Source organism: Equus caballus, chromosome 1 (assembly GCF_041296265.1).
Source record: "Equus caballus isolate H_3958 breed thoroughbred chromosome 1, TB-T2T, whole genome shotgun sequence".
Classification (NCBI taxonomy): domain Eukaryota; kingdom Metazoa; phylum Chordata; class Mammalia; order Perissodactyla; family Equidae; genus Equus; species Equus caballus.
Window position 1 is genome coordinate 31,608,408 of NC_091684.1, and position 27,280 is coordinate 31,635,687.

At 38.2% G+C, this 27,280-nt stretch overlaps 1 protein-coding gene across 3 annotated transcripts in view; it reads left to right on the forward strand.

Annotated features, from left to right (window-relative positions):
• Nucleotides 1-27,280, forward strand: part of HPSE2 (heparanase 2 (inactive)) — a 607,109-nt gene that overhangs the window by 421,657 nt on the left and 158,172 nt on the right. For all 3 annotated transcript variants that reach the window (XR_011421956.1, XM_023641185.2, XM_023641195.2), the window contains exon 7: nucleotides 26,740-26,833. Coding sequence is in view for 2 of the 3 variants with exons in the window: in XM_023641185.2 (XP_023496953.1) it covers nucleotides 26,740-26,833 (94 nt within the window). In the remaining variant the exon portion in view is untranslated. The remainder of the gene's footprint in view (nucleotides 1-26,739; nucleotides 26,834-27,280) is intronic.

The following is a 27,280-nucleotide window of genomic DNA, read 5'->3' on the forward strand; positions in this document are numbered from 1 at the left end:
CACAAAATACAAGTTTATTCCTGAAGAACACCCTTAACAGTGCTGTGGGGAGACAATTCAGGGCTATTCTATATCACAACCTGCCCCTGAGCATAAAATCTAAAAAGTTTCAAGTCCGCAGTTTTAGCTAACAAGACGGTTTTCATGCCCTCGGAAAAAGAATAACCTAAATACACTGCTTTCTAACGTTCCAGCAGTCTTGCCAAATTTACATTGTATTTAATGAATAAAAATTACATTATAGCCTATGTATTAAGAATATTGTTTCTGGAACTATGCTTTTGGTCAAAAGAATATTATTATTCTGTTTTGTAGATAATGAAAAAGAGGTTGAGAAAGGTTAATTTAATCAATTTGTTATCTTTACTATAATGTAATAATATATTTAGTTAGTGAGAAAGCTTTTACTAGAACCTAGCTTTCTAGAATTTCATGTCTTCCTTCATTGCTGTACTCAGCTGGTTACATGCTTATTGAGTACCTGCTATGTGACAGGCCCTGAGCTCCTTCCGTTCAGTCCCATGGTATGGTTTATTGGTTTGGACTGCCATTCCTGCTCTCCACCTGTACCCAGCTCACCCTGGGAAAGTGTGTCTCTCCGAAGTTGTTTCTAATATGTAAAGTTAGGTCTTTAAGCTAAGTCATCTCTAGGTTCCATGTTAGTTCTAGATACAATTCTATTCTTAGTAGAAACAAGAAAATAATTGTCAAATGTCACTATAAGAATCGTGCTGGTACTGCATCATATTCTATATTTTTCACATTCTTTATATTCTACCCATAGAGGTGAAATAAGCGTCTGTAAATACATTGGAAACAAGATTGATTCACTGTCTAATCAATTTGGTGGTGACAGAACGAGGCACTTTGTAGTCAGGTATTATATTTACATTGGATATAAGTAAACAAGGAGTGAAGTAGAAGAAAATAAAACATCAGAGGAACAAGAACAGGAAAAAGATAGGAAACTGAAGACAATAGGGAAATAATGTTCAAGGGCACTTGCTATCTATACATTTTTTCTTTAGTAGATTTAAATTATTGAAAAATATGACAGTTTATGATGCTTTTTCTAAGAGGACTTTTCTTCTTTTGTTTCTTTAACATTCACTAGAAGGACAGTTAAAGGGAGATGAAAACTGCAAGTGCTGAAAACAAACGTATCCCTTATAATGTGACCAATTTTCCCAAGGTTGGGCCTGCCTTTAGTATGCACACTAAGAGATGTTGGATTTGGGGAGAAATTGCCATCTCCCTCAAATTAGTTGGAAATGCACCCACCTCAGGTGGTCCAGAATAAAAGTTTTACATGTCCCAGAAGGGTTTTAAAAAAAAATTAAATCAGTGGGTTACTTGCAGTCTTCAAGTGGTAATTTAGTTAACTAAAATGTGAAAAATCAAGGAGGCAAGATATGATTATTTTCATGTTGGTCTCAAAAGCAGTTAGTCCTAACCCTTCTAATGTCAAGTGGCTATCAACTAGCATTTCAGGGCCAGCTGGCACCGTGATTAGCTCCTCTATGCCATGTGTCTTAAGACCCCACCACCTTCACAGTTAATTGACAGACTCCTAGAACACTCACTGCTAGGGGCCCCATGCTTGTACTTTTAGAGCCTTAAGACATGAACGTTACCACTTGAATGCAAATGTGGTTTATTCCTTGCAAGGCTGCCTTAATGGCTGTGTGACACAGGGCTCCATGCTCAGAAGGGCCTTGTACTTGGTTTAATGTCTGCTGTCACTGTCTTGAAATTCTTAATGGTTTTTTAACAAGGGGTCTTACATTTTCACTTTGCGCTGGACCCCAAAAATTATGTAGCTAGTCCTGATTCCTTATAATCGCTTTTAAGCTTGTTTTGTTCTGTTTTAAATTTTTCATGAAAATCCTTGAGTTTGTTGGGAAGATCATCAAATATCTGTCTGACCTGGGCTGTAAGAGGCATGAAGGAATAAGAAATGAATAGCATGACTCACTGTGATTCTGCTCTGCTTCCAAAATGTCAAATGCTAAAACTCCCCTTTCTGACTATTACATCAGGTTAACCTTTCTCAAGTCCTTCTTACTACAGAACTAGCCCTTTGCCTTCTCCCTGATGGAATGAATAGCTATAGTGTCACACCCTGATGATGTGCCTTGTATTTTACATCCATAATCTTGTTTAATCCTCACAACAATCATGGAAAGTTGGTATTACTATAACCTTTTTACTGATAAGGAAGGCAAGGCTCAGAGGTCTTCACTGATTTGCTCAGGATTTAAAGCCAGGTGTGTCAATTTTTTTTTTTAAAGATTGGCACCTGAACTAACATCTGTTGCCAATCTTCTTTTGTTTTTCTTCTTTTCCCTAAAGCCCCCCAGTACCTGGTTGTGTATTCTAGTTGTAGGTCCTTCTAGTTCTGGTATATGGGATACTGCCTCAGCATGGCCTGATGAGCTGTGCCATGTCTGCCCCCAGGATCAGAACCGGTGAAATCCCGGGGCCACCAAAGTGGAGCACGTGAACTTAACCCCTCGGTCATGGGGCCGGCCCAGGTCTGTCTAATTTTTGCTTGTTTGTTTGTTCGTTTGCATCACCAGCATCTGTTCCCCAGATACACAAAGCTCCTTTTTTTTTTCTTTGAGGAAGATTAGCCCTGAACTAATGTCCGCCACCAGCCCTCCTCTTTTTGCTGAGGAAGACTGGCCCTGAGCTAACATCTGTGCCCATATTCCTCTGTTTTATATATGGGATGCCTGCCACAGTATGGCTTGTTAAGTAGTGTGTAGGTCTGTGCCTGGGATCTGAACTGGCTAACCCAGGGCCCCTGAAGTGGAGTGTGCAAACTTAACCGCTGTACCACCAGGCCAGCCCCACAAAGATCCTTTTTTGTGTAAGACAAATATTTAGTTCCATGTGAGTCCTTTCTAAATATCTCTCAATCCTGACCTCTTTCATTTCTTTTGTCTCATCTCCTATCTTCTGCCACATTCTCACTACCTTTTTTCACTGGTTCTTAATCCTTCTGGACCTGGACTTCCCTTTCTCATTTGTTCTCTAGTCCTATTGAAAAATCTGTTTTGTTGTGAAGAAATTCCTCCACATCTTTAACCTTTTCACAAATACCTCCTTTGTATTCTTGCCTTTTGTAATTTTATGACTTTGATATAATCTAGTAAATAAAATTGTGTAAACTAGCCATCACTGCAGGAAAGCAGAAACTGTTTTGCATACATCATAGACAATATTACTCTCCAAAGTAAACTGATCAGTTACAGGAACTTTAGTATCATTATCATTGATGTAGATTGACCTCTCAGCAGACAAAGCAGGTTAAGTCATGTAGAATTAATTAATGTCTTTTCTACATTAATTTTACAAATATTTATTGAAAACCCCCGCATGCTAATATTTGTAAAGAAAATATAGCTGTTATTAACGTTAAATTATTTGAATCCTATTCAACAAAGTTCCTGTTGATTATAGTAAAAACCAGTGTATACCTGGCCTATTTAGTCTCACCTAGACGGTCAATAATCAGCTAACTAACTGGTTTCCCTACCTCTTGTCTGTCTTACTTCCCAGTCCCTTCTTATCACTGCCACCAATTATTTTCCTGAAACACACATCTGATTATATGATTCTCCTGTTTAAAAGCAGTGATTCATTAAGGAGCTATTTACTGAGCCACTACTATGTGCCAGGCATAGACTGGACAGTAGGAATACGACGGAGAACAGGATAGGCCTAAGGACTTGCTGTCATGGTGATGACATTCTAAAGAGAGCTTCTCATTTTCTCCTTGGTAACACCAAAACTTTAGAACAACTTGTAGGGCTGATCATAATCCGGATGCCACTTATTTTCTGGCTTTCTCTCTCTCCATTCTTCTGCCTCCCTCACCTCTGGCGTGCTGTGCTCCAGTTGAGGCTATGGTTCTTTTTCCACGGCATGCAGTTTCATGCTGGTGCTATTTCTTCTCCCTGGAATGCCTTTCTTTCCCTTCTCTGTCTTATGAAATCTTACCTCTTCTTAAAGTTGAACTCCCATGTCAAACTTTCAGCTTGTTTTCTATGCCTTTTTAAACTTATTTACCTACCTCAACCTAGCAACTATTGAGTTCAAATTTTTTTCCTCTTTCTCTTTCCTTTCTTGCTTTTTGAAATTGGGGCTTGTTCTTAAGCACTAAATTTAAAGATTCACAAGAAAAGTAAGAGAAATAGTGGCGGATGAAGAATTGCAAAATCCATTAGCAAACTGAATGTAGCACTGTAATTCACCTAGGGTTATTATTTGAGGGGCTATTATTTGAGGGTTATTATTCTCAATCAGTTGATAAGGTCTAGGTGATATGTAGGGATATTAAACAAGGTCCCAGCCTCCACAGAATTTACAATGTAGTGGGGAAGATACAGTTCTCTACATGAAACTATAGTGATCAATACAAGAGTAAGTAATGGAGTACTAATTTTGAGGCACAGACTAAACCAAATTTATAGATCTTACAACTGAAGGCACCTTAAGAGACCACTTTTCTTGGCCCCCTAACTCCAAGCAAGAAGTTAATGACCCCATTTTACAGGTGGGCTAAGTAAGGCCCAAAGGGGTTATGTGGCTTGTTGAAAGACCAGAACTCAGGATTTGTCCTTCCTTATGCAGAACTCTTTGTCCCACACTATTATCAGGCAATCCATCAGCAAATCCTGTTAGTTCTACCATTCTGCCTTCAAAATATATCCGGATTCCAAACATTTCTAACCATTCCTACTATAACATCAAAATTCTAAACAGTTTCATTTCTTCCTCAGACTATTGCACAAGCCTCTTAACTGATCGCCTCGCTCCCACCTTTAGCCTATTTCAGCAAGGAACTAGAGTGATCCTATCATTCCTCTGCTCAAAATCCTTTAATGTCTCTTCATCTAACTTAAAGTAAGAACCAAAGCACTTAAGATGGCCCATAAGACCCCACATTAATTGGCTCCCTGAATTCATCTCCTGCCTGGCTCTCCTGCCCCCGCCCAACTCTACTGCCACCTTCTGGCTGTTGCTTGGACATGACAGTCATGCTCCTGTCTGATATTTATATCTGCTCTCCCTTTGCCTAGCATACTCATCCTCCAGAAATCTCCATGACTCTCTCATTTCTTTCAGGACTCTTCTCTAATGTCACCTAACCAAAGTGGACGTCCATGGCCACCTTTTGTAAAACAGCAGTTTTCCCCAGCTCAATACTCTTTTTAACCCCTTTATCTTGCTTTATTCCTTTCATAGCATTTATCCCCAATCTGACACATTTATTAGTTTATTTCTTATTTTTTCTCCCCCTTCTAGAATGTGAGTTCCATGAGAGCAGAGGTATTGTCTGGATTATTCACGGCTGTATGCCCAGTACTTAAAATGAGGCCTGGTAGATGCTCAGTAATGAATTGCTGAGTGAGAGAACTAAAGGAACATTGATGAAGACCGGAGGCCTTATCAAACTGGTCTCCATTATTCCCAGAACATGCCTTGTGTTTTCTTGACTCCTGGAATGTCTAACTCACACCTCTGCTCATGAGTCTATTCATCCTTTGTGACCCATATTAAGTCTTATTTCCTCTATGCTGAATGACCTTCATCTATCTCTAAACTCCTATAGTTAGCATGGGGCAGTTTATTTGATGACTCATCGTATCCTATCTTGGTTTTATCAATCTTTTCCTTACTATTCTTTAAACCTTTTTTTTTTTTGGTGAGGAAGATTGGCCCAATCTTCCTCTTTTTGCTTGAGGAAGATTGTCACTGGGCTAACATCTGTGCCAATATTCCTCTATTTTCTGTGGGATGCTGCCACAGCGTGTCTTGATGAGCAGTGCTAGGTCCGTGCCCAAGATCTGAACCCATGAACCCTGGGTTGCCAAAGCAGAGTGCATGAATTTAACCACTATGCCACTGGGCCAGCCCTTCTTTAAATATTTTAAAATTTATTGTACAAGTTTGTATTATCTTCCTAGACAAATCACTGTCTGTTGGAAGCAAATCAAAGAATATTTATTGAGCTTACTGTTCAAGCATATGTGAGATGCTGAACATACAAAACCTTGAACCTCTCTGATTTCATAGCTGTAAAATAAGAGGACATTGGGCTAGACTCCCTTTTCTCAAAGTTTATTTTACAGAACATTAATTCCACAGCATGTTAATAGTTGGCCTCTGTATTAGTCAGGGTTCTCCAGAGAAACAGAACTAATAGGATATGTATATGTTTAGAACGAGATTTATTGTAAGGAACTGGTTCACACAATTATGGAGACTGGCAAGTCCAAATCTGCAGTGTGGCAGGCTTGAGCCCCAGGAGAGCAGAAGGTGCAGGTGAAGTCCAAGGGGGTCTATGGACTGCCTTTTGCTCTCTCTCACTTGAGGTCTTTTTGTTCTATTCAAGCCTTCAACTGATTGGATGAGACCCCTGCACATTATGGAGGGCAGTCTGCTTACTCAAAGCTCACCAATTTAAATGTTAATGTGATCCCCAAACACCTAAAATTAAGCACAGTCCTTGAAAATATGACCCCATTATTAAATAAATTTGTGAAACCATTGATTAAATAATGTCTTTTCACTGTGGTATCTCAGTATCTAATGCATACTATCAATTTCCCAGGGAACATCCTTTAGGACTAGTGTTCCATGCACATGCTTTAGGAAAATGCTAGACCACATCGTCATTAAGATTCTTTCCATTTCTAAAAGGTCACAATCCTAACTGACTTGCCCAAGGCTACATGACTTGTATTAGAGCTTAGACTAAAATTAAGTTCTCTTAAACATCCAATCCACAAGGTTATTTATTGCAGCTTTATTTGTAATAGCAAAAGGTTGAAAACAACTTAATGGTTTATTAATAGGGAATTGGTTAAATAAAAACCATGGTATATGCATGTAAAAGAATACTCTGCAGCTTAAAAAAGGAAGAGGAAGCTCTTTGTATACTAATATGATAGGATCTCCAAAATATATTGTTTAACTGAAAAAAAGAAAAGTCAAGAACAATGTGTATGGAATATTACCTTTGTGTAAAAATGTATGTGTTTGGGGGGGGGATATATGCTTTGCTTGTACTTGCTGAATGTCATTGATAACATTCCTTGCCTATAGGAGGGGAATAAGGTCACTAAGAGATAGAGGTGGGAAGGAGAGTTTTCAGCATATCCCTTTGTTCTTTTTGATTTCTGAGCCTTGTGAATCTATTACTTATTCCAAAACCAAGAATTAAATAAATAAAAAGCAACCTCAGCTGGTTCTAATGAAGCAGGGCTTTGGAAACCACTAGACTATATATTGTCCTCCCAGACCAGACTCCTTTGAGACTTTGTTAGTCCACTTTATTATGCTACCTCCACTGACTTTTCCTAGGCATCCTTTGAAAGAGATAATCATGCCTCCTGCCTTCCCGTGCCTCCCCCTGCCTCCCCTGCTTCTCAGCCCTCACACAGGCTTGTGATTCCCAGGGGAGCACCAGTGCTAGCTATTCTCTGTCTGCAGGCTTAATACGACCTGGGAGGAAGGCTGTGCCAGGGCAAGAAGCCGCCAAGGAATAGCTAGCAGCCCAGATTCAAGGTGGGCATTCTGAGACGAGCCCTGGCCTCTGGTGACAATTCAGCCGACTCATTCCTTGCATTTCAACTTTATCCTCAGGAAAATTGAGATAATGGGGTCTGACTTACTTGTATCAGGTGGGTTTTGAGGCTCAAAGGAGATTAGAGATGAAAATGTGCTTGGCAAACACGAGTTCCATATATATGGAAGAGAGGGATTTGTTGTGGAGCATAAATTGTTCCAGGTGCATCGACTAACATGACTATAAAGCAGCCCTGTTCCTGGTGGCTGCACCATCATCCCTCAGGAGGTAAGCAGAAAGTGGCCATATCTTCTTCAAGCTCTAGAATCTCACCTTGAGTGTATGAGGGACATTATGGGGAAGGTGAAGTCCAGAGACACAGCTGATGCCAGGAATTATCTTCCTTGTTCAAATGGGCTCACTCGCCAGCTGTTTGCCAAGACTTTTCTATGTCGAGAGGCTATGCTGTGTCAAGGGTGCCTTTTAAAAGCTGCCTTTTTAATAGTGCAATAATTTTATTTGTAGAACATGAAATAATTTTCAAAGGCATTGGAAGGAAGTCCAGTAATGAGTTTTATGAGCTTGGACCAACAATTTCACCTCTCTGGGTCTCAGTTTCCGAGTCTGTGAATGAGGAGGTCCTTAGGACCATATTGGTGTTAATGCTGTCGAGTCAATTCCAACTCCTAGCAACCATGTGTACAGCAGAGTGACCCTGTGCATAGCAGAGAAGAGCCCTGCCAGTCTTTTTGCACCATCCTCTCACCTTCTGGAGCTCTAGCAGACAATGCTCTGCTGCTATTCATAGGTTTTGATGACCAATTATTTCGGAAGTGGGTGGCCAGATCCTTCTTAGTCTGTCTTAGTCTGGAAGCTCCATTGAAACCTGTCCACCATGGGTGACACTGCTGGTATTTGAAATACTGGTGGCATAGCTTTCAGCATCACAGCAACATGCAGCTGCCACAGTATGACACCCGACAGATGGGTGGTGTGGTTCCCTCACCAGGAAATGAACCTGTGGCTGCAGTGGTGAGAGTACAGAATCTTAGCCATTAGACCACCAGGGCTGGCCTAGGACCATGTAGCCCCTTCCAATTCTAAAGTAAGGAAACTACCCAACACAACTGGAAAAAGGAAAACAGAAATCCCACATTTGTGCAATTCTGCACTCAAACTGTCGTCATAGTTAGAAAATAGATTTGTAGTGAGAAGATTGTGCTGAGAACCACTCCAGGATCAGCTTTGTCTGGTTCCTTAACACATGACCACTCTTCTCCATCATATCTACTTCAATTTGATCCGCCCCACCAGCAGCACCTCTTCTCTTCATTCAGACAAACAGATAAATAACCAGACTAGTAGCCAAGAAAGAAATTAGTAGCAGGTGGAACAGCTTAGTTTTAATGATGCTGCAACCAAATTTTAATTGAACAAAAACTCGTAACTTTGCCCATTCTTAGCCCATTAATGCCTCACAAGTACTCAGTGAAGTTGGCCAGGCCTGGTCTCCCAGGGAGGAAAGTGCTAACACTTTTGGCATCTGTTCTTAGCTCTCCTTTCTACCTCTAGAAGTGGGCCAATTCTCCTGTAAAATTTCTATTTCACTTTGGCCTGGGTTTTGTTTGTTTGTTTTCTTTATCTTTTCAAATTTTGTGTATGTGAATTTGTTCAGAGGAGACTCTTGATGACTCTTTTCCTAAAGTGAGAAGTTGATTTCAAGAGAACCATCCATAGGACCCTCCAACTGTCTTGTTTTATAAGAAGTCAGAAATGGCAGCAGAAGTAATCATATGCAAACATTTGTGTATCCACACTCATAATTAATAACTATTAAAGTATTTTTAAGTTTTGATTATGATATTTTTATTTTAAAAATCTTAGATATAAAATTGAAATCTCCCTATTCCGCTATCTAGTCCCATTACTTCCCAGAGATAACCACTTTTATAACTTTAAATTGCATGCTTTCAGTTGTATTTATTTTTATATTTTTACTAAAGCCATGAGAATCTATAAATCATCTATTGTATTGCTTTGCATGCTTTAAAAATTTACATAAATTACATAATTGTAAATTATATAAAATTATATGAATATAGAGTAACACTCTACATATCTATAAATTGCTTTCTTTGCTCAACATGTTAAGATCTATGCATATTGTTACATATAAATTTATTTCTTTTTTTTTCCTGCTGTATAGTGTAATTAAAAACATTTCCTATTAGAAGATCATAAACATATTCTCCTATTTTTTTCTTAGAGTTTTAAAGTTTTTTGGGGTATACTTAGGTCTAATTCCATCTGGCATATATTTTTATTTATGGATGTGAATTAGAAATCTGATTTTATAATTTTTTTATATAGTTCTTGCACGTTTGGATAGATTTACTCCCAAGGACTTACAAGTTTGCTACCACTGTGAATGTTATTTTTTTAACACATTTTCTAATTAGTTCTTTTTAGTATTTGGGAACACTATTGATTTCATATGTTCAACTTTTAAGTAACTACCATGATAAATTTTCTCACTAGTTCTCAAATTTTACCTATAGTTTCTTTTAGCTTTTCTATACACAATCATGTTGCTTGCAAATAATGATAATTTTGTCTCTTCCTTTCCGGTAGTTATGTGCTTACATATTTATTACTTTTCATTTTGATTTTTTTGAACTAGTATAGGACCTTCAGTACAGTGTTAAATGGAAGAGTTGTGGGAGGCATCCTTGTCTGTTCTTGACTTGAATGGGAATGAGTTAATTTCACCATAAAGTATGAATGTTTTCTCTGGGTTTTTGGTAGATAGCCTTTGTTTAGGCCAAGAAGATCTTCTTATCTTCCTGGTCTGTTAAAGAGTTGTTTTATTACCTTTTTTTTAAGTAATGGAAAGTGTCAAATTTTATCCAACTTCTTTTCTGTATCTATCAACATGATCATGTGGTTTTTATCCTTTAATATGTTAAGATAGTATATTACATGGACAGAGTTTTTGATAGTGGACTATCTTTGTATTTATGGGATAAACTCTATCTAGACTGGAATATTTTTAAATAAATTGCTGGATTCTATTTGCTAATACTTTATTTTAAGGGTTCTTTCCATATTTATAATTGAGATGATTTTATGATTTTGTTTTCTTATACTATTCATTACTGCCTTTAGAATCAGGGCTCTACTACCATCATAAAATGAATTGGGTAGTTTTCCTTCTTTGTCTATTCTTCGCAACAATGTATTTAATATAGAGATTATTTGTTCTTTAAAGATTTTGTAAAACTTGTTTGTAGAGAGCTTCTGGTCTGGCCATGATGGAGTAGTTTGTTTTGGACTGACTCTTCCACCAAAAACAACCCTAAAAGCTGGTCAAATACATAAAATAACCTTTGCAAGACATTGGAGTACGACCAAAACAGGGAGGCTTGAGGGTCAGGGATCCTTGAAAGAAGGGAAACTCTTAAAGTGAGCTCCATGCCACCATCATCCCTAGATTTTTCCCTAAGGACATTTTCCAGATTATAACCTGGGAGAATAGAGTTCAAGCAGAAACAACATTGTTATTGGGCTAGGGAGACAGTCAGAATTTGAGGCTACCAAAGTGGCTCATTAAAGGGTAAAATCCCAGAGAAAAGCAAAGCACAGAGAAGGAGCCCAAAAATATGAATACAGATTTTCAACAAGTCACTGACTGGCTCCTCAGCTGCACGAACAAGTGGTGAGACCCCTAGAAACCAAGCTGAAAACAGCAGCTGAGAGGCTGTACAAAGATTTCAGCAACCACATGGTGATAGAGACAGAGATTAGAACTCAGGTCCTGCCAATGTGTATGCATTTTAGTAAACATCCCTGGCTTCCAGTTGAGACTCTGCAAGGCTTGTTCTCTCTGAGTAATGACCATGCCCTAGAAGTAAAGACAATGTCTCAGGAGTAGGGGCAAATCTGAAATAGATCAAACCTACCAAAGTGATCTGCTGTTATTCTACGTTCTTCTCAGAAGAAAACATAATCTTCTTTGGAAAATGGTAAATCATCCATAGCCTTTAAATGTTTTCTCTCACTGTGTCCAAAATCCAATTAAAAATTGTGAAGCATGCTAAAAAACAGAACTAAGTGGCCAGAAGCTAAGAGAGAAGAAACACACACACACATGCATGTACACACACACACACACACACACTCTTGCACACTCAGGTGATTCTGGCATTGCTGTTATCAGACAAGGAACTTTAAATAACTCTGATCAATATGTTTATGAAAATGTGAATAAAAGGTGAAAAACAGAATTTTAACAGAGAATTGTACTCTATTTTACAAAAACCAAATGGACAGTCTACAAGTGCAAAAATATCTGAAATTAAGAACTCTCTGGAGAGCAGATAGGATATAGCAAAAAATAGGATTAATTAACTCATGGACAGGTAAATAGAAAATAGCCTAAGTTAAGCACAGGAAAAAAAAGAATGGTGAAAAATGAGTGCGTGGAACATGTGGGATACAGTCAACTTTTATTATACTTAGAATTGGAGTACCAGAGGGAGAGGAGAGAATGCAACAGAAGCAATATTTAAAGACAGAATGACCAAGAAAATCCCATAGATTCAAGAAGCTCACATCGTCAAAAAGTTCATGTAGAATCACCATAACCTAGCAATTCTACTCCTAGTTATATACCACAAAGAACTGAAAACAGGTATTCTTAAAAACAAACACTTGTATATGAATTTTCATAGCAACACTATTCACAACAGCCAAAGGTAGAAGCAATCCAAATATGCATGAATGTGTAAACAAAATGTGGTATATCTATACAATGGAAAAATATTGATACGTGATACAACATAGGTGAACTTCAGAAACATTATGCAAAGTGATAGGAGCCCGTCACAAAGGACTATATATTATATGTTCCATTTACATGAAGTACCCAGAATAGCTAAGTCCATAGGGACAGAAAGAAGATTAGTGGTTTATAGGGGATAGAGGAGTGGCCGCTTAATGGGTGTGAGGTTTCCTTTTGGAGTGATGAAAATGTTGTGGAATTAGATAGTGATGATGGTTGCTCAACGTTGTCAATGTACTAAATGCCACTGAATTATACACTTTAAAATGGTTAATTTTATGTTTCACAATTTTGCCTCCATTAAAAAAAGATTTAGAAGAGAAACTCAGCAAATTACAAGAAGGATACATAAAAAGAAAACCACACCTAGATAAATCATAGTCGTACTGCTGGAAAACAAAATTAGCAGTTGAAAAATGTCACTTCATCATCTTCTAGCTTCTATAGTTTGTGTTGATAAGTCAAATGTTAGTAATATGGTCATTCTTTTAAAGGTAATGTCTTTTTTCTTTGGCTGCTTGTAAGATTTTTCACTTGATCTGTACCTCACAGCATAAGCAAAAATATTAATTCAAGAGAGATCACAGGCCTAAATGTGAAAGGCAGAACAGTAAAGCTTCAGAAGAAAACAGAGAATGTTCTCACGACCTTAGAATATGCAAAGATTTCTTAAATAGGACATAAAAATCACTAATCCTGAAAAAAGACTAATTAATTAGACTTTATTTGAATCAAGAATATCTGTTCATTAAATTTAAAAAACAAAGACACCATACAAGAGTGGAAAGGCAAGTCACAAACTGATAGAAGATACTGGCCCTATATATATATGTATATATATAGCTAAAGGTTTGCATCCAGAATATACAAAACATTCCTGCCAGTCAGTAGGAAAAGATAGGGAGTTTGATCTTAAAAAGGGCAAAAGACATGAACAGGTGCTTCACAAAATGCCCTGTTTCCTGTATGGAGCAGCCCTCTGAGATTTCTTGTGTGAGGTGTAGCCCCTAGTTCCCGCCCTTGAGGCCTATTCTTGATCCAGGTTCTCTTGATTCTGCTCAGTTACCATTCTGATTTTGAATCCCTGTTTATTTCTACTATTTGGAGATTTTCCTCCATTTCCAGTTTAGCTAATATTCTTTGTTTTATTTGTGCAGCATTTCTACATGTTTAAGATTGGAGGGGGGATTTCTAGCATCCACTCAGTCATGTGTGTTTACTTAGAAGTCCAAATTCCATTTTTATGAAGTCAGGTTAGATTAGAGTGGGTGATACAGCCCTGGATTGTTTCTGGATTCATGACTTTATATTACTATAAATCATTGTGGGCACAGTAGGTTAGAAGATTTCACAGAGAAGAAAGCCATTTCGAATAGAAAGAGTGAAATAAAGGAATCTGGAGATTTATACAACTGTTGGAAACCAATATTGGAAGGCAGAGGGTACTTTTAGCACCTTCTTTTTTGGGTGACGTTATTTTGAACACTTGCTCTTTGACACTAGGGACCCGGTGGGTTCTCATTTGTTTTGTATAAGCAAAGGATCTAATAAGTTACAGTGATAAAATGATTCTCAAAGCTTGGATCTACTCACATATCATATCACCTGGGATGCTGATTAAAAATGTAGATGCAAGGGCTCTACCCAGGGCCAGGGAATCTACATTTAATATACTTTCTGTGATGGTGATTCGTATATTCCAGTGTGAAAATCATTACAGATAGGTACCAGATATATGTGTGTTAGCCCTACCAATAGTCGTTGTATATCAACTGTGGGAAATCTGGCAGATAATGCTTAATCCAAGAGGATAACTGCTAGTTTTCTAGCTGCAGAGAATTTCAGTTGTTTAGGGCAGCAGGGGAACTAGCAACCAATGGCCTACAGGCCAAATCCAGCCCATCACAGGTTTTTGTATGGCCAGTGAGCCTTACAAAATGCTATTTGCATTTGTAAATGGTTGAAAAAAAATCAAAAGAAGAATAATACTTTGTGACATGTGAAAATTCTATGAAATTCAAATTTTAGTGTCTGTTTACAGTTTTATTGGAACACAGCTATGCTTATCAATTTACAAATTGTTTTTGGCTGCTTTTACATTATAATAGCAGAGTTGATAAGTTGTAACAGAGACCACAGAGCCCCCAAGGCCTAAATTACTTATTATCTATCTCTCTCTCTTTTTTTTTGGTAAGGAATATTGGCCCTGAGCTAACATCTGTTGCCAATCTACCTGTTTTTTGCTTGAGGAAGATTGCCGCTGTGCTAACACCTGTGGCTATCTTCCTCTATTTTGTATGTGGGATCCCACCACAGCATGGTTTGATAAGTGGTGCAAGGTCCACACGCAGGATCCAAAAATTCGAACCCCAGGCTGCTGAAGTAGAGCATGTGAACTTAACCACTATGCCACCGGGCCAGCCCCTTATCTATCCCTTTATAGAAAAAGTTTACAGATCTCTGGGCAAGGCTATAGGCTTTCATTGTACTGTGCAGGCCTGTCAATTTCCCCATAACCCCAAGGCTGCCTCCTCTTCTCTTACCTCCCCCACACCCCGCCATCCCCACCACAAACACATACACACAGCCTGATTGAATGCCCTGCAATGAAGCCCTGGGCTGTCTTCTTCATTGTGAAAGAAGGAATAAAAACTGCCCTGTTCTCGTTCAGAAAGATCCTTTAAGTCTACCTGTGATCTTTGGGGAAATATGTTCTTGAAATATCAGGTAGCTCTGATTACATTAATTTAAACTTACCAACTTTTGGAGCCACTTAGGAGGGCCAATTCTAGCCCCAGGAAAACATAAAAATGTCTAAAAATTCTTAGAAGGGGAAATCCATTTACAACAAGTTAAAGGTTAATGGATTCATGATTCAACCTCAAACTGTATTGTGCCAATAAACATTTGATCTAATGAAGAAAAAAGTATTTTTAAACTTGATAAGAGAATAGGGCTTCCTGAAGCTTTCCTAGATATTTGATAAGATAAAAGATGAATTTTGTAGAAAAGAAGATAAAGCAGGAAATAAGACTAAAGTTCTTTTCTTTGTTTTGCTTTGTGTATACAGAGGGCTAATACATAGTTTGTGAATTACTGAGTGCTTTTTTTTTTACACAGTTTCTCTTAACCTTCCTTCTGGTCATTTTTCTGTTTAGTCGCAAAATGATAAAAATAAATAAATGAGGAAGAAAGAGTAAATGGAAAATAGGGTTAGAAGTATAATAAAGCAGTGGGAAAGATTATCACTCTAAAATGTATATCAGCTGGTTTAATTCTCTTGTTAGAGATAGGCTACAAATTTGATTCTATGCTTCCAAGTGGCCAATGCAAAGTGGAAAATAAAATCTAGTGTCTGTAAGTCAAAAACTAAACTAATTTTTCATGAGAAACATCACTTTCTTGATACTAAGCCTTGAGATAAATTTTTCTGGTGGATCCTCATAAAAAGTCTGTCGTGTGATAACATGGATGCTGTTTTACATGCATTCATGTAATATAGACATGTTTTGTCTATCCTATTCTTTCAAAGACATGGATATAAAATCCCATATTAAGGAAATGGTGTGGTATAGGGATTGAGACAGTGCAAAATAGCAATAGTTTTTCAATCTCATATATATATGAGCGTGTGGAAAATCTAACTCAAATAGGAAACTTATATGAGCGCTTTGGTAAAGTCCTTTTCTTTTACTTTCTCATATGTTGGATATATTCCTGTGTGCATCTGTTGTACAACATCCTATACAAATGCAATTTAATTAATGCCAGCTGAAATATAGAACCCTCATATGTGCAAAAGGGACACCCAATGATATCATTCCATTCTGTGTCAAAGAGGAGACCTTGAGCATTAGATCTGGAAAAGGCCTTAGAAATCATCTTGGTCAAAAATGTCAAATATGTGGCATATGTGTTTTCATTCCTTACTTCCATTACCATGGCAGACATCACTAATTGATCACATTAATATGCTGATTGATAATACAAAGTAGAGATACGGCTATTTTCAACACAACCCTCAATGCAAGTACTGCCAAAAGATCAGTGTTGAAATGCACAATAAAAATGCTACTATCAGACTTCTGGTTTTAGCCCCAACATGTAAAGAGCTTGGAAGTTGTTACTCTCATTCATTCGACAGGAAAAAGCTGAACAAATTGAAAACTTTTCTTGGACCCATCAGAGAATTGAGATTGTAAAGCAAACTACTACCCTGAAGTCTAGAAAGACAGATGAATCCGAAGAGTCACAACCAAAATGTGCTTGCCTGGAACAGAAAATACTGAAGCCATAAACTGGTAGGAACACTTAAATAGTAATTTTGATGAATTGCAGGAGACTCTTTGTGTACTAGCTGGAGAATGAGAGACTCCTGGAGGCTGCAGTCTTAGGGCCCCCTCCCCTCTTACACTTTTGTAGAATCTAAGAAAAATCCCCTAGTAGCTCTGGCAGGAGGAGGGTAAGAGTAATCATTGTGAAATATGACAAGAGAATTCTCAATAATAAAGGCCAGCTTTCCAAGGGAAAAGACACAACCAGAGCCTTATCCCAGCTGGGGAAGGGCATTCCTCCAGTTCTAACCCCCTCTAGCCTTCCTGTCTCACCTAAGGGAGGAAAATCTATACCACTGGAAAAAAATTGTGAAGGTTATAGCCAAAAAAACAGGCCCACTAAAAGACTGAGATTTAATCATAGAGTTATAGAAAACTTTCCTTCTTCTATGCCCAACCACAACACTAGCAAGGTTTTAGTGTAATAATGGCACATGAAAGTTGAAGGTGCTGCAAGACACAGACTTTTTCTGAGGAGGAGTAATTAGGGAAGCCTAAAGTCAAGAGGACACATAAACAAGGGCATTAAAGGAATTTGAAGCCCTGGTACATACAGCTACAACAAACACAAAACACAGCCCAACTCCTAGCCCAAATCCTCACACTGAAGGTCTGTTTATCTCAGTTCCTATTACCCAGTTTAGCATATGTGTTTTCAACAAAAAATTACAAGGTATGCCAAAGGCAAGAAAAAACACAATCTGAACAAACAAAGCCAGCATCAGAACTAGACTGAGATATGACACAGATGTTGGAATTATTAGACAGGGATTTTAAAATAACAATGATTAATAAATTAGGAGGTTTAATGGGAAAAGTACACAACATGCAATAATAGATGGGTAATTTAAGCAGAGAGATGGAAACTCTACAAAAGAATTAAAAGGAAATGCTAGAAATAAAAAACATTGTAACAGAAATGAGGAATGTATGTGATAGGCTTATCAGTAGACTTGACACAGCTAAGAAACCAGTGAGCTTAAGGATAGGTCAATAGAAATTTCCAAAACTGAAATGCAAAAAGAGAAAAGAATGGAAAAACAAAACAAAACCAGAGCCGAACATCCAAGAACTGTGGGACAGTTTCAAAGTATATAACATACACATTAATTGAAATTCTGGAAGGAGAAGTAAGAGAGAACAGAGCAGAAGAATAATGAAGTAATATTGGCTTGAAGTCATTCAAGTATTGAAGTAACAATGGCTGAAAACTTTCCAAAATTAGTGACAGACACAAAACCATAGATCCCGGAAGCTCAGAGAACACAATGCAGGATAAATACCGAGAAACTACACCTGGGAATATCATATTCAAACTATAGAAAACCAAAGAAAAAGAGAAAACCTTGAAAGAAGCCAGAGCAAAACAACACCTTACCTACAGAGGACAAGGATATGAAGTACAGTGATATGAAGCAATATCTGTGTGAGCAAGGATATGAAGTCTCCTAAGAAACCATACCAACATAAAGAGAATTGAGTGAAATAATTAAAATTGAAAGAAAAAGCTCAGCAACCTAGAGTTGTATATCTGGTGAAATTATCCTTAAAAAATGAAGGATAAATAAAGACTTTCTCACATAAACAAAAACTCAGGGAACTTATCACCAGCAGACCTGCCCTGCAAGAAAGATTGAAAGAAGTTTTTTAGGGAGATGGGAAATGATATTCAAATTCAAATCTAAATAAAGAAAGGAAGAGTGTCAGGGAAGGAGTAAATGAAGGTAAATAAAATCTTCTGTTTTTCTTATTTTTAATTGATCTAAAAGATAGCTGTTAGTTTAAAGTAATAATAGCAAGAATGTATTGAGTTATTATAGTATATGGATAAGTGAAATGAATGATAGCAATATCATAAGAGATGGGAGGGAGAAATTGAGGACAGTATGTTGTAAGATACCTACACTACATGTGAAGTGGTATAGTGTTATTTAAAGGTACATTTAGATAGTTAAAAATATGTATTGGAAACTCTAGGGCAGCTACTTAAAAAATTTTAGAAAGAATTGCATCCTAAGAGAGGAAGTAAAATGTAATTATATAAAATGTTCAATTAGAACTAGAGAAACAGGGGCCGGCCCAGTGGCATAGAAGTTAAGTTTGCACCCTCCACTTCGGCAGCCCAGGGTTCTTAGGTTCGGATCCCAGGTGCAGACCTTGCTCATCAAGCCAGGCTGTAGTGGCATCCCACATAAAATAGAGAAAGATTGGCACAGGTGTTAGCTCAGGGCCAATCTTCCTCAGACACACACACACACAAAAGAACAAGAGAAACAGAAAAAGAGAGGACAAAAATAGAGAACAAATACAAGGAATAGAAAATACTTACAAACATAGTAGGTATTAATCCCAAGTATATCAATTATCACTTTAAATGTGAATGGTCTAAATATGCCAAGTAAAAGAGATTGTCAGAGAGCATAAGAAAACAAGATCCAACTATATGTTGCCTACAAGAAACTGAATTTAAATATAAAGACTCAGATAGGTTAAAAGCAAAGGGATGGAGAAAGATATGCCATGCTAACATGAATCAAAACAAAGCTGGAGGAACTACATTAATTTCAGACAAAGCTAACTTCAGAACAAGGAAAATTATCAGAGATAATGAGAGTCATTATTATAATGATAAAGGGGTCAATTCCCTAAGACATAATAGTCCTAAACATGTGTGCACCTAATAACAGGCCATGAAAATACACAAGTCAAAAGCTAACGGAATGCTATTAGCCATCCTTCATTTAGGCTAAGCAACCACCTTGATAGATGAGATGATAAAAGTGGTTAAGTGACTTGCTTAAGGTCACAAGACTAATGACTGGCAGAACACAGGTCTCCTAGTTCCTTGTCTAGATCACGATCCAATAAGGAAAAATTTTGTTTGTACTTGAATACAGAACAAATGAAGTAAGCATGGTATTTTATAGCTCAGACACTTGGCAGAACAGAGTAGAGAGGGAAGAGTTTTTGGTGTCTGTCACTTAGTACCTACATGATCTCTGGTTTCCTAGTTACTAAATCTCTGTAAGCCATAGTTTTTAAGCAGCAAAACAGGGAGTGTTCATGAGATTTAATGAAACACCTTAAGTAAAACAGCTAGCAAATAAGAAGGAACTTAATATAAGGTATCTCTCTTCCTCTTTCTCCTTTCTGTGTTCTCCTAGTTAGTTACACTAACTTTATTATGGTTAAGTTAGTTGTGCTATGCTGCTAGAAGCAATTACAATCATATGAAAAGAAGCCCGAGAGAGGATGTGGTAACTGTACAAGCAGTCCACAATTCACAAACACTGAATTAAAAAAAATACTACACATAGATGGTTAGGTTCCCGTAACTTAGACCCTGCCATTCCTATTTTTGATGCCCCTCAATTAGATTTACCATGAAGCTAATGAATTAAGCTTCAAGCCCCTCACTTGCATTGTTTCCTATGAGTGGTGGGAGTAGCTGAGAATTGTAAGATGTTCTAGGTGGTAAGGGAGTGGGGGCAGGTTGCTATCAGGAAGCATTTTGTGTAAGCAATTCTGGTAAGTTGCCTAAAGAGCTCTCAGAAAAAAAGGGACTTGATTCTCTAAGTTTCTGGCAGTTTGTTGTGATTTATTTTGTTGTTCTAAATAAATATTTACTTTTGTACCTAATTTTGTATTTTGTACTTTCTTACAGAGGGCCCCACAAATTGTTTAAGTTTCAGACCAAAACACATGGATCCACTCCTGGCCACACTTTTGGTGCCATCACCTGCCACTACTCTGAAAATTCCCAGAGGTGCCCTCCTCAGAGCCCACTCCAATGGCTGGAGCAGCAGCTAGCTTTCCTACCCCTCTTCTTCTCTGATTCCTACAGAGCTCTCCTCTGCACTGCTAGGATCATGGGCCAGCTGTTTGAGTCTCTGCCAGGACACAGTGTCTCTCCATGTACACTGGGTTCATGGGAGAGAATGGTCTGGGCTCAAGGAATTAGGTCTGTGCAAGGAATTAGGAGAGAGAAAAGATCAAGAAAATGGGATCCTTAGTGCAGCACTTGAGCCTCAGGGCCACCCTTTTAGCTCATTGTGGGTTTGATTATAAGGCACATTAAATGTATTTTTTGAGTACCCATTATTTGCCTGTGGGATTGCCTACAACTCTGACCTTTATTTGTACCATTTTTCTATGATAAAACTTTTCCGCAGTACAACCTCTGAAATTCCTGAACCACAACCTTTAGTCAGCTGGATGACTCCTGTATGGATTTGTAGGAGCTAGTTTAAGAAAGCCAAAGAGACATCTGTATTCTGTAGAATCATTTTTTGTAACAGTTCATTTCATCCAAGCTTTACCTGCCCAAAGTAATTTCAAACACAAGATAGGAAGCTTGACCCGTTGCAAAGAAGATTAAGAATAATGTAGCCTCAGAAAGAAGGCAAGTGTAAAGAAGAATGTGCTCAGCAGGAGCCAGGAGTGAGGGTCTTTGGAGGAGGGGCCAATGTAATTTATAAAGCTATAGAGAGACTCAAGTCAGTCTCTCCAGTGTTTGGCTCCAAGGTGTCAGAATAGGTTTTATAGGTCAACAGGGTTGTTCTAATGATTATCCAAGCTTCTCCCCCTTCAGTAGGGAAGGCCCCAGTTTTACGGCATTACCTGCCCAGTCAGCAGGCTGGGTGTTAGAATTCTGAGCAGACTACCCCTCCTCTCTGAAAGCAGCAGGCAGCAAAATAGGTCCGGAAATTCCTGAGCAATGGGAAGCCAGCTCTAATGCAATTACCTGAAATAAAAGAAGGGGTCAGATAATAAGGGGCAAAGGTTTTTCCTTTTAAAGTACAGGGCCAGGTAAACAAAACCAGCTGCCTCTGGAGCCAACAAACTCTCTTCATTAAACATTTTAAGAGGCTAATGGGCATAAGTGGCTAATTGTAATATAATCCTAAAAACTAAATGTAGGGGCCTGGAGAAGGGTGGAAAGGAGATGGGGTTAAAACCAGGCTGACAGAGACAGAAAGGAGATGAGACCTGCTCCTTGGCAAAGAATCCCTAAATGGCCAGAATGGAATTGAAATAAGAGTAAGATGATTTGTCCAGGAGTCTCTAACGTTTCTGTCAGTGTCCCTGTAAGATGGGCCTGGGAGTCGCAGCTAGGACAGTTTTAAGTTAATATGCCAGTAGAATAGAATCTGGAATGAGTTTTTAAAATAACTAATTCTGGGAAATTTTATGTGTATTTACTATGAAAAACTCTGGAAGGGTATACAGCAATATGTTAACAAGGGGTCTCTCTAGGTACTGGGCCTATCAGTGATTTCTCATTTCCATATTTTTATTTTGTTAATGTGAATTTTCTAATTTGTCTACAATGAGCACTTATTTCTTTTATAATAAACAAATAAAAGGCAAAAGTTTAAATAAGATGAAAGGTATTAAACTGGAAATAAAATTTAAAACTAAAAAGGGCAAGAGAGTTGGTGAATGAATTGGTAAGTGGTTCCATTTACTTTGTATACTCTGCTATCCTTGCCACCTCCCCAGATGGGCGCTTGATATGACTTGCCAATCTAGAGGCCAGCAGAGGAAGGGATGATGGTTGCTGGTATTGAGCCAGACAGGCTATTTGTCCATGCACAAAGGTTTCAGCCTCACTGTGTCTGTAAGAGTTCCCAGAAAGGTTATTTCTGCATAGGCTCTCTTGACCTCAGCTTTTAGTTGAACAGCTCGGCTACTTGTAGTATGATCCTAAGATGTTGAAATTTCAAGAGAGCTTGGAGGAGGACTATGATTTACCTAGCAATAAAAATCTAAGTAGTTCTAGAACCAACCGTTCTGCCAGGGTTTATGTGGAAGATGCCAAATCACCTCTAATTGATGAATTTCCTTCCTCTTTCCTTTCTTTCCTTCTTTCAAGCCTTCCTTTCCTCTCTGATTTATTTGGGCTTGTGATGCCTTTCTAGCCATTATTAAACTAATAGCTCTTGTGGAGAGACTGGTTGGTAGCTGAGAATCATCTTTACCTTTCCAATGAGAAAGGGAGAAAAGCAGAGAGTTGCTCCCAGGTCACTGGACAATCTGTTGGAATCCAGCCTTACTTCCTTTTACCCAGTCTTGGTTAGAAATCACCATCTTCATCATTTTAGCAATTTATTTTTACCAAATGGTTACCACAGGCTACTCTACCTCCTTCATGTCCAAATCTAAATGATAAACTGGGTCCCTAATCACAGGCTGCCACTATCACAGAACCAAAGCTCTGTAACACGCAGGAATTTTTCAACCAACCAAATAACTGGGTATTTATTAGACTCATACCTATGGTTAAATTATCCTCTCTCTTAAAAATGATACTGAATTCTGGGGGACCAAAGTTCGTATTTCCAAAGTACAATATAAATGTGGGTCTAAGGTTGCAAATGAAAGTTGCTGAAACTTCTTAGTATAATATGAGGATTCCTTTGACATCCAAATGTGAATTTCACTCAGATTGAGGTAATTAAAAAGACACCGTGATGGTCAGGCTGGGAAAGGACAGGACTCTTAGCTGGGCCAAAGGTAGAGGAAATGCCCACGGCCATATTTGAGAAGCATTTTAAAAGAGTCTCTGACATCTCTTGTTAACTTCTCTTATTCTCTCGGAGAGCTCATCTACAGCCATGGCTTCATCCATTACTTATAAACTGGAGAAGACACCCACGTCGACATTTCCTGCCTCAATTTTTCTCTGCACCTCCTTCTCATATTTCCAACTACCCATTGTGTATTTCCTCTTTGATATTCTCTGTGTCCTTAATATCCCAAACAGAATCATTCATCTGCTTTGAGAAAGCTAAACCCTAGTCTGACGTACCCTTGGCACCTGTGTTCTCCAAGACATTTTCTTTTATAACCTCAGTGTCATCATTGATTTCCTTCCTCTTACGCTCTTCAGAAGCTTTATTAGTTCTTCCTTCACAGCCTCTCACTTTTACTTCTTTCCATGACCTCCCTTACTTAGACCCAGATTCCTTCTGCCTGCACTAATGAGATAAGATAACCTCATCACACTAGTTTCCTGCTTGAAGCTCTCCCCTGTTCCAATCTAATACACAGCCCACAGGAATAGCTTGAGACCAACTGGGAATGATTGAATCTAGTTTATTAGATTAAAAGTGGGACCAAGAATAGGCTCTAAAAAGCTTAAGCCAAAGTTTTTACTGGAATTTGTCCCCAATGTGTTATGTGAAAGAGAAATTGGACTATTTCTGGGTCTAAGAAAACAGCCATTGAGTGGTCAGTAAGAGGGAGCAAATTTTAGACCGATATTAGAAGTACCTTTCACTGATTCAAGCTATGGTACAGTGGAACAGTACTAGGATTTTATGAACGTCGGTTCCCTGTCCTAGAAAATAACTTCTCAGGGATATTGTAGCAAGCTTACATGCTTAAGACTCCATGACCATTAAGGTCTTTTCAGATTCCATATTTTTGCAACATCATCACAGCCCTTTCCATCCCTCCCTCTGCCTCCCGCCTACTGGGAATCCAGAGTCTGTTCTTGCTGCTCCATACATCCCTCATTCCAAATTCTATCATGGATAAACACACTCTCCTTCTCCAGCCAGATGCTCTCCCATTCACCCCATTCTGCAGCTTTTCAGTCTAAGTTGGTGCTACCTTGGGCCCTTACCTAACCTGGAGGGTAGATTTGGTTATTGAAAACCTTTTATGTGCCAAGTTCTATGTCAAGCATTTTCCCTGATTTGATCAGTACAGTAACCCTATGAAAATACTATAGATTTGAGCTTTTTTTAAAACCCATTTTAAAGGAGAAACCCAACATCATATAGGTAGTAAGTGGCAAAGATGGGATTGAACTGAGGTTTTCTAACTCCAAGTTCTGCACACTTGAAAAAAGGGACAAAAGGAAGGAGGAGAAGAGTGAAGGGACCCTCGACCCTGGGCCATGGATTGTGTGGGATAGGGAGGGTGTCCACAGGGAATCCTACACATTGAAAAAGTACATCTGGCATTTTTATCTCAATAAGTATTAAACAAAATATGTTGCCAGCAAAAATCATAAACACTGATGTTTAAAATAGTTACTGGGAGCTAACAAAGAGAAAAGAGGAAACTATAATATATTTAATTAAAACATAAAAGAACACTAATTACAGTGTATTTTTATCATTTGCCTAGTTATCATGTCATATAGTAACTAGTATTCATGTTAAATGTGTGTTAGATTAACATTACATAAGTTATTTTTCATTTTAACACTACTCTGTTCTAATATGCCCAGCATTCACCTAGTATGCCATCTAATCACGGCTTTAAATAAAATCAGAGGAGCTAGCAGTGACGTACTAAACGAAAGAGGTTGTGAGGTCATGGACATGCCCAGCACTGTGTGTTGCACATAATAAATGTTTATTAAATCTGAGCCTAGCATCTATACCAGGAATGAGGTGAAAGGTCATGTCATTGTTTTGTGTTATTCTCTAATATAAGTAACCACCTCAGATTTTGAAAAGCTGTACCCTTTGACACAGCAGTTCCACGTTTAGGATTCTATACTCATACAAAAATTAATTCATCAGTCCCCTATTGTTTATGACCCTATCTTTATGAGCTGAAAATTAGAGAAATTAGAACAGAGCCAAGAGCTATTGAGTGCCTACTGTGTGCCAGACACTTTAGGTTTGTTACCTGTTTAATCTTCAATTAACCCTAAGAAGTAAATATGTTTTCTCTAAGAATAAGAAAACGGAGGCCCATAGAGGCCAAGTAATGTGCCAAAGATCATAAAGGTAGTAGATACCTAACTTGGAATTTGAACTCAGATATCTCTGGATCCAAAACCCATGCTCTTTCCTGTATACCAGTGATTTAAACATTAGATTCTGTGGAAATGTCTGAGGTGGTGAGGGAGGTTAAGGGGAATGGCTGAGTAGGGGGAACTCCTCTCCCACCTCACTTCAACCAGAGCACCTGCTTAAAATTTTTAACCATTCTACTACATTACATATTGGTGTGGGAATTTAACGTTAAAAAGAATTTTCATGCGTTTCTGTAATATGTACTAGTAGGTTGGTGTCTTATTAAAAATGAAAGTAATTAGCCATCAGCCAAGGAGATCTAAGTGGGTTGGAAAAGGCACCCAAGAGTTATAAGCATTGATTTAAATTAAATTGATTTAGTTCAGAATTTTGCAAAGATGGAGGTGGGGAGGTTTGAGATGATGAAGGTCATCTGACCCTGGGCCAGTCTCAGCTTAGTCTTCAGAGTAAGGATTTACAAAGAGGGTCTCCACCAAGCTGGATGGACCTGTTTCCATCAAATGTTCACAACATACTATCAGCACAGCTTAATGTTTCACTTAAGCTGCCTAACAAAACCTGGACACCACCACACCAATGTGTGCCAAACTTGTTACCATTTTAGGAGAGGGCTCTTGGACTTTAATCTGCCTGACTTATGTGTTTGTTTATTCACTTATCGATTCATTTATTCTGGAGATGGTAGGAGACGGTTGACTATAAGGTATTTTGCCCAGGGAACTTACTGCACTAGATCAGATTTTTGTGGTTAGTATTTGCTTTCTTATTTAAAGTGTGGAAACCTACCGATGTGTTTGAGTATTATTTCAAACCTCTCACACACCCTTTATTACTTTAAGGTGGGGGTAGAGATGATATGGGATGGGTGTTAAATTACTTTCCTTAGGGGAAAAAAGTAAGCTTTTCCCCATTACCCAATTTGTGTTATGGATTCCTGTCAGTTCCTATAGAGCAACCAATGCAGTTTCATGTGACAAAAGTTGGAAAAAAACTCACAATATTAGCCCATGAATGGAGGTGGAAATGAAGAAGATAAAAAGTATATTATTTGTTTGATAATTACTCAAGGTCAAAACTTTTCAGGATATAAGAGCCCAAGTGAACCCTGGCCTGTTTACTCAGGCAACAGAGACCTCTGGCTAGAGAAGTATATTTGTAGTCTCCTGCTCAAAATTTTATCTGATTCTTATTTTATTTTTATTCCAGTTGCTACATTGATGGCCGGGTGGTCAAAGTGATGGACTTCCTGAAAACTCGCCTGTTAGACACACTCTCTGACCAGATTAGGAAAATTCAGAAAGTGAGTAAAAGTCTTCTGGGAAGAAGATGAGTGAGTTTTGGGGTAAAGCAAGAAAAAGGTTACTGGATCCCAGCTGAACGTCAGCACTGTGGGAACCAGGGAAGAAAAACAGTACAGTCCAGATTCCTAAGGTCTGGACCTCCCTCTCACTCGATGATTGTTGTTTATTGTTTTTCAAATTGAGAAAGGTTTGAGTGTGCCATATCAAGGTTTAAACACCTCTCTATTTCAATAACAGATAGTTCCTATAGTTTGCTTCTAAATTGTGAGTTTCTTAAAGGAAGGATAGGTTTATTTTCTTTTTGCAGAGGTTTATTTTGAGTTAGTTTAAGGAGGAATGATTACATTTATTTAGTGAAATTCTGAGCCATATTTACGCTATTCCTAGGTGTCTTAGAATCAGCCAAGTAACATCTTAGTTTTATAGAGATGTGGGGGAAGCTATAT